Source organism: Sinocyclocheilus grahami, unplaced genomic scaffold (genome assembly GCF_001515645.1).
Source record: "Sinocyclocheilus grahami isolate Dianchi unplaced genomic scaffold, SAMN03320097.WGS_v1.1 scaffold34.1, whole genome shotgun sequence".
NCBI classification, from domain to species: Eukaryota; Metazoa; Chordata; class Actinopteri; order Cypriniformes; family Cyprinidae; genus Sinocyclocheilus; species Sinocyclocheilus grahami.
The window spans coordinates 600,600-611,475 of NW_015505213.1; the positions used below are offsets into that span (position 1 = coordinate 600,600).

A 10,876-nucleotide genomic window follows, 5' to 3' on the forward strand; every position below is an offset into this window, starting at 1 on the left:
AGTTTGAACTGAACAGGAAGCCACACACCATGAGCTCCAAGCCTGAGAGGATCAAGTTTTTAGCGAATGACATGCCTTACACATGCTTGTGCTATATTTGATGCAGTATACGATTGCTGGAGTGCAGAGCATAAGTGTCGTAAGTGCACTCTCTATCCTCTTGAGTCTATCTTAATAACACTGATGGCATTTTTGCCCTCCCCTTTGGATCTAAAGCAGACGGGTTGTTATGGGATTGCCTGCAAAAGATTTTTAGGCTTGTGGGAAGCTTATTAGCATGAGGAGTTTCTGAAGAAATAATAAATGATTATGTGACATCATGAGAATCACATAGTGCTTGAGAGATTATGCATGGCTATGTGTTTATCAGTGTAAAAAAATTATTAAAAAGTTTGTGAAAATTTTGAAATATTGTGTAGTTCATAGTTATAGTTATATTAATATTCTGTAATTCATCCAGGTTATCATCACATATAAAAATATTACATTTGTCAAAGAAATACACTCTGTAATGTGTTTAGAAGGAGCTTTGGAATTAATTTCCTTGTCACTTGAAATATATATTTCTGTCTACTGTCATATTTTAGAATCACTACAAATTCTGTCAGAAATTCACTTTAGGTCCACAAATGCAAATTGTATCCCTCCTAAATTTATTTGATGCCTTTCAGAGTGATTTCGCTCCAGCTGAATAATCCTGTCCTCCAGTAAGTATTTGTTATGTATAAAAAATTCTGTCAGCCCATTTATGTCACAGAAACTCCTTTGCGGCTTGCATCACCAATAAAGTATCTTTAAAAAGCTCAGTCTAACAGTATATGTCAAGGCTGTATCATCACGCCTAAATTTGTGTGCCGTTGAATAAAAAGTAGACTGTCAAAACTCTGCTATGAGTCATTATTTTGTCTCATGAATGTTTATATGGGGAATTTTGAGTTTACAGGAGTTTTTGAAGATTACAAAGGCCACAGCAGACAAGGTGAGCTGCCAGAAGGTGAGAATGAATCCCTATAAATCATTATCGGTGAGAAACACATTGGGGTTTTCCTTTCCTGAGGGAATTCTTCAAAGAGAAACCTTTTCACTGAGCACAGGCACACATTCATGAGGCAGAGCGTTCTGGAGTGCATCTTTGAGAATGAAAAAGCTTGTTATGTCAGCCTTGCCTCACTAACATCAGCAGACAACCGTACATCAAAGACTGCAAATGCTCAATTACTGAGGAAACACTGCGAGTTACAACTTACAACCACTACATGTTTAAATTTCCCTGAAGGTTCTTTATGTGAACCATAAATATCTCTACAGCACGTATAGGTGTGGATATAGAATAATTTGCAACCAGAGTGTAGTATTGTGTAATACTCTGATAGATTGTGCATGACGTGCATGATTTTCCTATTTGAGTTTGATGAGATCGATTCGAAATTGATTAGCGCAATCTCTAGAAGTGAATCTTTGCTCTCCAATCCAACTGGAAGTGAAATATTTATTATGTCCTACTGTGTGACAGTTTTCTCTGTCAATAAAATATTCCCTTTGCACATACTTCAGAGTGCCCACATTTTCGTGTTTTCATGTTTGAGACAGAAACAGTTGTTTGTATTCACACATATCAAACCTAGCGCTAGCCTTATAGAGGTACTATATGAATCTAATACAAATACTAACAATTATAAAGTCGTCAATGCATCACTTTTTATCGATTTTAAATGTACAGTCCAGCTGCACTGAAACTTGCTCCAGTTGCCTGTGTTTGCATGGCGACAAATTGTCTTTGCCCTTAAATAGGGCACTACTTGAGAGGACAGCCCTTTGTAGTGGTGTCTGAAACCATATTGGACATTATCGAGTGCACTCATTCAACCATAATGCACCGCAATAACGAGTGTACAGCCAGTGTAGACTCAACGGCTAGAGAATACCCCTAATGCACTGTGAGGGTCGTGATGAATGAATTCCCACGTCTCACCGGAAGATGGCATCCATCCATTTTCCAAACCACTTTTCCAATGTAGGTACAGTGTAATATCATACAGGTACAGATTTCTTTATAATTTATTCTTAAATAGTTTAATTAAGGCCTATAAATGATAGATTTCAAGACAGAGTTTAGCATAAATCTTTTCATTATCACTGGAGCTGGCATTTTGCTAAGTTTCAAATGATTATTAAACAGTAAGCACAAAATATGCAAAAGCGGCAATCCTTCCAGCGCACTCAGTTTATGAATTCGCTCACTCGTATTCATTTACTCCTCTAACTGGACTATATTAGTGGACTAATAGAGTAGCGAATGAGGGTATAAGAAGCTATTTCAAACACAGCAACTGACAAATTCAAGAACGAAGTGACAAACTTTATGAGTTAGTCATTTGAATCATTCACTCAACAGATTCATTCAGAACATTGATTATAAGTGGCCTGTACGAATACCTACATTTGCTGTCTTTGCACTTGGCCACTTGTCGACTTACTACTTTATTGCATATTAAGGGCACTGATCGAGCTTTGGTATTTTTCTGACTTGGCATAATCTTATACTTACTTTTTTTCCTGTCTCATGCACATGCTCTCAAGTGGACAAGACTGCAAATGTGCGTGCGAGTAAGTCGTTGAATAATTCGCCCAACCAATTGGCTCAAAAACATTGATTCATTCAAAAATGAAGCACAACTTCAGAGATGTGCATGGTTCATTCTGTTTTGGCTTCTCCTGGAGCTATTTTCATTGTTGGAACAAAAATATGCAAAGTATTTTGCTGAGTCTAAATTGTAAGTTAGTTAATAATAATTACTTGTTTAATGAGCTGATACTGCCCAACATCTCAGAGCAGTCAGCTGCTTTTATCTTAATTCATAAGGCAGATGAACAGATAGTTGTCTTGGATGAGACTTGGCGAAACAAGGGAATAACTGACTTAATTTATTATGCAAATCAAACTCCATCTAAAGACACCACTCAGGACCACTAATGCACTTATTATGTTTGTTGTGGTATTAATTCCCCGTTTTAGACATGAGGTTGATGGCTTTAGTCTCAGGAATCCACGTGCAATTTTCTTTATTTATATTTCATTTTTTGCTCTTCATATCAAACTGATGCGTCATGATGCCTCCAGCAGAAAAATATAAAAATAAGACTAATTCTTCAGAGAGTTAGAAGCACAAGTAAAAACATTGTTTCTCTCCTAAGTGAAGATCAATGCAATAAAACTGTTCATCTCTCCTCAGTTTGCACTGACAAGACTGATGTCTTATAAAATGTTATTGTGGTGGAAGGTAAGACTCACATGGAGAATGGACATGACATAAAGATTGAGAAGGACAGACAGACCATTTCTCATTTCTGACAGCAGCAGAAGCTCCACACCTTCTCTTCTCATCGTCCTCAGGTCACTCGCCACACACATAGACAGAGAAAAGCTGTTCAAAAAGAGCCCTCAAAGTCACAGAAGTCTCAAAGTCATCGTTTGTGTCCTGTGTGTGAGGACGTGTTAGTGAGTGTCAGCACCGATATCATCTGGACTGATCTGGATAATATTTCTCTCATCAGTGCTGTGAGGCAGAGCAGGTCATTCAGTGTCCGTCTGCACATCTTGTTTTAGTTCATATACACCGCCGTGTCGTCGTGGGACATTTCTGGACCGTTGCTTACGTTCATCTTAATGAAATATCGACTGCTGTTGTCACATGGATATTAAAAACTTCATCCTCATCATGACTCACTCTGATATGAAGGATGAAATTTTCCCATTTATACAGTGACACATTTAAGAACAGTTTAAGTGCTGAGGAAAATAAAAAGTTTTCTGTTAAACTAGAGATTAGTTCTGTCCATATTTCTTCTTTTCTTGCTTGAAGAGACCAAAGTCAGCCTTAATAAGACATGTGTGTGTGTGTGTGTGTGTGTGTGTGTGTGTGTGGCTGTCAGAGACACAGGTGAACTGTGATGTGGTTACTGAAGCGTTTCTTTCCTCCAAATGAAGTTCCTTCACTACAAACTGCACCTTTGCAAAGAAACAGTTTCATATACTATAGGTGTGTGTAACTGTGTGTATTTATGTTTCTGTATGTCTTCTTGTCATCTTAACTAGTGTTGATGCACCTTGAATTTCAGTTAAGGGTCTCAGAAGCCTCAGAATATCCAAGATATCTCATAGAAAGCCATCCTGCCATCACAATAAACATAATGGACAATGTTTCTTTTCTACAAAATTTGAAGAAGATTTTCCAGGCCTTTAAGAGGAAATGGCCCTAAATGTGGCAGAGGAGCAGCATGTGCTGTGAGTAAATGGTGCGTAAATGTCAGTGTAACGGGGGTTGGAGTGCTGGGGAGGAGTATGGGCAGCTTCACATTGAGATTGATCATTTTAAAGCTGTATTTTATTAAATAAGGGCCAGATAATTGAGTATTCCAGGAAAGGAAAACGGGAAGAGCTGTTTGAGAAATGATGGTTGGCCGCTGATGTCTGTTTGGTTTTAATGGGAACACTTTAGCTGGCTGGAGCAGGTCCAAAAGCAGTGCTCCTGAACTTCTGCCAGGGCGAAATGTAAAATACAGGGTTTCCACAACAGGAGATTCAGAACAAATGAAGGAAATGCTCTCGTCTTCACATTTCACGCACATCATGCAAGTAAAGGTCAACAGGTCTGCATGTTTTAATGCACTTTTGCATTCTAAATGAAGTGTTTAATGAACTGATTATTGTAGAAAATTATGTGTGCTGTCAAACTCGCAATAATTGTCATCTCTGACTGTGTCGATGAGCATTTACCTCATGTTTTGGGCAGTCTTTATTGTGATATAAATGTATCCCACAGTGAAAGCTGTTGTAGTTTAGAGGCAGTCCAGTAAGCTTTCTTGTGTAACTTATGAACAGGGGTACATGTCAGAATTGATGTGAGCCATTTAAAATTCTGCCAGTATCTTAATCGTCATTACTCCCTTGACAGGGTAGTAATAAAGGCTGGACTGATACATGACTGCTTTTAGTTTGACCTCCTCTTATGTGTGTGTGTGTGTGTGTTTTTATAACATGCAGTAATGCTTTTTCTATTAAAATGAATGCTGGTATGAACAAAGACACTGAAACATTCCTGTGAGAAGAAGCTTCTCTCCTTTGTCTTTGTGTAATTTCCATATCTAAAGCAACTGGGGGAAAAATGAATGGGGAACAGCTGTAAGAGTAGACTAAAGTGTAATTTTTTACTTTTGTTCATTTTTTTTATTTTACTTTAATTGTTTATTTTAATGAAAATTCGGCACGTTAAAGAAAATTGTTTAATATTATAAGTTCACAAATTCACTTAACTTAATGTGAAAATAATCACTTTGTTTAAATTAAAGTACATTACATAAAAATGACAACAGGTGTGCACGAAAGAATCATGTTTGAAAACAGAAGCAGAAATGCTCTATCTGGTGGTGTTTGTGCTGTGGTATACTTGGTGGCATGCGCTCTGTCAAATAGAATCAGTTTATATTAAAGACTAATAAAGTAATTAGTTATTAACTAACACTGTAAATCAGTGTTAATTATGTGTTAAAATACGTAATCGTGTATTTACAGTTCAAATAAATGAGGTTCATAAAGTTCAGTGAGACACAAATTCGAAATTATGAAAAAAAACATTTTCATAATGATCCATTTTTTTATCCTAATTTTGATGTCATACTTATGACCGTTTATCTAATAATTTAACATTTTTATTTCATAATTATGTAAGTATGTTAGTTAGACTTAGTTTTTTTTTTACTTTTTGAGTCATAATGATTAACAGATGATGAGGCAGAAATGGGCTCCCATATAATTTTGACATTATCTTATATAAGCTAGTAGTATTTGTCATGACTTTTTATCTTATAAGTTTTACTTTTTATGGTTGACTTAGTATCTCATATTGTGACTTTTAAGTCATAATTATGACTTTTTATCTGATGATTTTGACTTTTCATGTCATAATTTCACATTTTTATTACATAATTATGACATACAGTATCATATTTTCAACATCAAAATTAATTTAAAGAATATATATGTTGAACATAGTTTAAGAGAACAAGAATCAACTGAAGATTCACATCATGCTCACAACTGATTCTGATCAAATGCAAACATCTTCTTTATGCATTCACTGCATTGTAATTTTAACTTTACCTGAAAACAGAAGACAATATTAAAACACAGTGCGTCAGAATACATGTGTGCATTACATGTTTAAGGCCATGCTAGCCAGCCAAACCTCGATCCCTTGATTCCAAAAATCAGAGCAATGCTGAAAGTGCTGCAGAGACGGAGTGTTTACAGTCCTCAGGTGTTGCTTATCTGAAGAAGATCTAGACTAGCATTAAAGGGTTAGTTCACCCAAAAATGAAAATTCTGTCATTAATTACTCACCCTCATGTCGTTTCAAACCCGTAATACCTTCGTTCATCTTCGGAACACAAATTAAGATATTTTTGATGGAATCTGAGAGCTGTCTGACCCTGCATAGACAGCAAGGCAACTGAAATGTTCCCAAGTCCAGAAACGTAGCAAGGAGATCTGTAAAATAATCCAGGGGTTCAACCATAGTTATACGAAGCTATGAGAATATTTTTGTGCGCAAAAAACAACAATTCAACAATTCGTCTCCTCTGCATCAACCTGGTGCCGTTTTGGAGAATATCCGCTGGACGTAAACAGCGTATGCTGTTCTGTGTCAGCTGCGTCACACGGATACACTGTTTTCGTTCAGATCAAATCACAACAACATAGGAAACAGATCCGGCAGCTGACACAGAACAACATACGCTGTTTACGTCAAGCGGATACTATCCAAAATGGCGTTACAGGGTGATGCGGAGGAGACAAATTGTTGAATAAAGTCGTTTTTTTTTCTTTTGCATCACAAAAAGCATTTTCGTAGCTTCGTAAATTTGCGGATGAACCACTGATGTCACATGAATTATTTTACAGATCTCCTTGCTACGTTTCTGGACTTGGGAACATTTCAGTTGCATTGCTGTCTATGCAGGGTCAGACAGCTCTCAGATTCCATCAAAAATATCTTAATTTGTGCTCCGAAGATGAACAAAGGTCTTACGGGTTTGAAACGACATGAGGGGGAGTAGTTAATGACAGAATTTTCATTTTTGGGTGAACTAACCCTTTAAGTCGACTCATCCTTTATTTTGTATTTGACTCTTTCTTTATTTATCTTGATTTTTCTCCTTTTATGCTGGTAGCACTGAAATAGCTGAATGTTGTTTATACATAAACAGTGCACACTTTCATGTCATTCGAAACTTTGTGTTAGATCAGTATCTTAATTACGATGGACTCCCAGTATTCCCAGGACACTTCATACCCAATAGCCAGCTGATGTTCTGTCAGAGATTATATTTCAAAAACAAGACAACCTGTACAAACAATATCATGACAAGTACAATGAGTAATAAATGCTTCAACAGAAACTGGGTCAAGAGGTCGTTATTTAGCACACATTTTGTTTTCCAAGGCAGAAAACAAAGAGAATATATCTTTATAACATATTATTATAATATATAATAATATAATTCAAAATGCCAATGCAAATTTATTACAAGTAATACTAAAACAACACTGGCATTGCATCCGAATGCAGTGTTTGTACAACATCCGTTCTACTTACATAACTTCATCTGGTCGGTTTTTATAGGTATAGCACAAAAAAATGTATTTGAAATATATAATGAATTCACATCTTTTTTCATTTCATTTTCAAATATTTTTTATTTAATTTAAATGGATCATTCATTTTGACTGAGAAACAAGCTGTGTTTTTATTACATATTGGCTTTAATTTGTTCTTTAATTTCACTTGTTATAGATCATTAGACATGCTGTTATAGTGCATTGAAAGTTTTTTAAAACCATTTTCCTAGAAAGACTTGGAATCTGGGATAGCATGGGAATACCCTCTGGTAATGAAAAACTGCTGATGAGGTCAACCCATGTGGTTTTACCAGTTTCAAGCTGTAAACTGCAGAAGGAAGGTTCCAAAAACAGGAGGAGACAAACATCACTGTTTAATCTCATTTCATTATTGACTCGAAGCCTCTCAGAAATACACGCACCGCTCTCACCATAGCTTTTTTCCGCACATGCACACATTTTATTTCTCTGCTCATTAAGCCGGCAGCATGAGGCAGCGAACGGTGGTGATGTACGTGGAGATCGGTTGCTTTGTGTCCTGTCTGTGTGGCTGGGTTCTGAATTGTTCCACTCTGGCCACTGAGTACTGGGTCATCTCAGAAAGTGCGTCTGTGGTTCTCAGCGCCGGTGATTACTATTCCAACCTCTGGATGGACTGTGTCGCAGACACCACAGGAGTATCTGACTGTAAATACTTCCCCTCCATGATGGACCTGCCTGGTGAGGAACAAAATCTGGCCTTATTTCATGATTTCATGTTACTGCAGGATCATTAATAGTATCTCTCTCTCTCTCTGGTTTGTTAGTTTTCCTCCATGTAAGCAGGGCCCTGGCTGTCGTCTCTGTGATCTTTGGCTTCTGGGGGGCTGTTCTCGCTCTTATTGGGATGAAATGTACCAAAATCGGAGGCTCTGAACTCGCCAACGCCAGAGTTACATTTGCAGCAGCATTGACGTACATGGCATCTGGTACAAACCTTCCTTCATTAACATTTTTGCATAACGCATAAATTGAGTATCATAACCTGATGTGTTGCTGTGTCTGTTTTGCAGGATTTTGTGGTATGATAGTGTACTCCTGGTGGGGAGAAAAGACACGCTCAGAATTTGTGGATCCATATTTCTTAGAATTAAAGTACGTAAATGTTACTTTTATTTTGGTCATACTGTATGTCTAATTTTGAAAGTTATAAGTGCTTCGCATTTCTACTTGTGTAATTATTATTTTTTTTAATTAGTGATTGACTAATGATGACATACCTAAGGGCATATTGCTCTTTGGACCATTAAAAAACCTGTAACTTTCAGAAATTGAACATTTCTGCCCAGTCCAAAAATACTAACTAACTTAATAACTAATCTACTAACTAACCAAATTAATAAATAAAGGTGGCAGTAGTGATGAGAAAGAAACTGACAATTAATTATGCCCCTTTTACATTAACTTTGGAACTCATTGCATGAGATGCAGAAAGACAGTGAGACAATAAATCTATTGCAGACAGACTGGAAAAAAAGTAGGCCAGTGATAGACTTTGTTCAATGGAATGGAAAATGAATTCATCATTTAATTAAATTTTAATTCAGCATTGTACTTTAATTTGGCATTTAATTTAATTTCAAATAAATCTGTGTTTTATGTTATTTAAATTAAAATTATTCATCAATCGCCTTCTAATCAACTGTGAACCTAAAAAAAGTAACATGTTTCAAATTTAGCTGGTAAGATACGGGCTCTTAAAGCAGCACTATGTAACTTTTGGCGCTCTAGCGGTTAATAAACAGAACTGCACACATCCCGCGGAAGAACATTCCAACCGGAGCTACTTCTCTAAGTTTATGTCTATGGCGATTCACGCAGGTATGTGTTACTCCGCAGCGGCGACGACCCGACCAGGCTACAATAGTCCAAATATAAGTACTTATTATAAATGTACCGTGGTGATTCGGAATAAGACAAAAACGCAGTTTGGAAGATGAATTCACGATGTACTCGCTCATTATATAAAATTTGCAATTTTGAACACAGAAAAAGTTACATAGTGCTGCTTTAAAGTAGTAGTTGTGTGTATTTTTGTGACTCTAAAGACCCCTAGAGTTAAGTGAGTGGAATTCACTGTTGTATCATATTAATCGTAATTCGTAATTACAAAGGATAGCTACACGTGCATTTATTGCATTCCACCTTTTGGTGGAATTTGCCTTATTAGGAGTCAGAGTAGGCCTACCATCAGAATGGCATTGAAAATGTTATTACAAAAAAAAAAGTTGCTTTAAAATGAATTGCTTTTGTTTGTCAGGTTTGAGCTCGGTGCAGCTCTGTTTATTGGATGGGGAGGTTCATGTCTGCTTATTTGTGGAAGTGCAGTCATGGGCTATTTCTCTGGGAGAGAGTCATTCCCTAAAAGGTCTGGTCCACTGCACTGTATATATCTACACTGAAATAAGCAAAATAATAATATAAAAAATTTAATGAATATGTAGTTACATTGATAACTCTTTTGTCTTCTACTCAGGTTTAATAAACAACCCAGAAAACCCCCAACCTACATGACAGCGCGTACCAGACGGACATACATGCTGCCGGGCTCGTCCAGACCATCCAGACCCACAACAGTCATCATCCCTCCTTCACACCAATCATACAGTCAGAGCAGAGGAAGCAGAGCCAGTGGAGGGAGGAGAGGAACACAAGAAAGCCATTCTGTCAGACCCAGCCTGCCCCCCATAGACTCAGCTGTGTAATCCAATGTTTAAAGAAACGGTATCACACCGTAATACAATTGTTTAGATTAGTTTATTACTATACTATTGATCATTGTTTAATCGTGTTCTTTCCTAGTACCTTAACTGATGTTAATTTGTATTTCCTCAATTGTTAAAATGTACAAGTGAATGTAGAAATTAACATGCTGTAACGGTATTCATATATTACATGTTACTGCAGAAATACTAATGTACAGAATGTTTCTCTGTTACCAACGAAATTATTTTGAAACATCTGCGGGAAAAGGCACTTGTTGAGTGTCTCTAATGCTAATAATTTTTAATTCATTTTCTCAAATTCAACAGTTGTGTAAGCTAGAAAGATTGAAATCTTTTACATTTAATAAATAAATATTTTACACATTACAAAAATCTTGTCCTTTGATCCTTTGGGATATATATATATATATATATATATATATATATATATATA

The 10,876-nt window shown here is 36.5% G+C and overlaps 1 protein-coding gene across 1 annotated transcript; it reads left to right on the plus strand.

Annotated features, from left to right (window-relative positions):
- Positions 1-8,088: 8,088 nt before the first annotated feature.
- cldn10d (claudin 10d) lies at positions 8,089-10,422 on the plus strand. The gene is made up of 5 exons (XM_016266955.1): positions 8,089-8,398; positions 8,485-8,646; positions 8,731-8,812; positions 9,978-10,085; positions 10,194-10,422. Exons 1-5 carry the CDS (start codon positions 8,167-8,169, stop codon positions 10,420-10,422), a joined length of 813 nt encoding a protein of 270 aa, XP_016122441.1. The 5' UTR covers positions 8,089-8,166.
- Positions 10,423-10,876: the final 454 nt, after the last annotated feature.

What these genes read in the sequence shown, in the direction of transcription:
- cldn10d (XM_016266955.1), top strand. Translation starts at nt 8,167, where the DNA reads ATGAGGCAGCGAACGGTGGTGATGTACGTGGAGATCGGTTGCTTTGTG. An exon ending in ATTGACGTACATGGCATCTG is followed by an intron (nt 8,647 to 8,730) that starts GTACAAACCTTC and finishes TCTGTTTTGCAG; the next exon opens with GATTTTGTGGTATGATAGTG. An exon ending in CCATATTTCTTAGAATTAAA is followed by an intron (nt 8,813 to 9,977) that starts GTACGTAAATGT and finishes TTTGTTTGTCAG; the next exon opens with GTTTGAGCTCGGTGCAGCTC.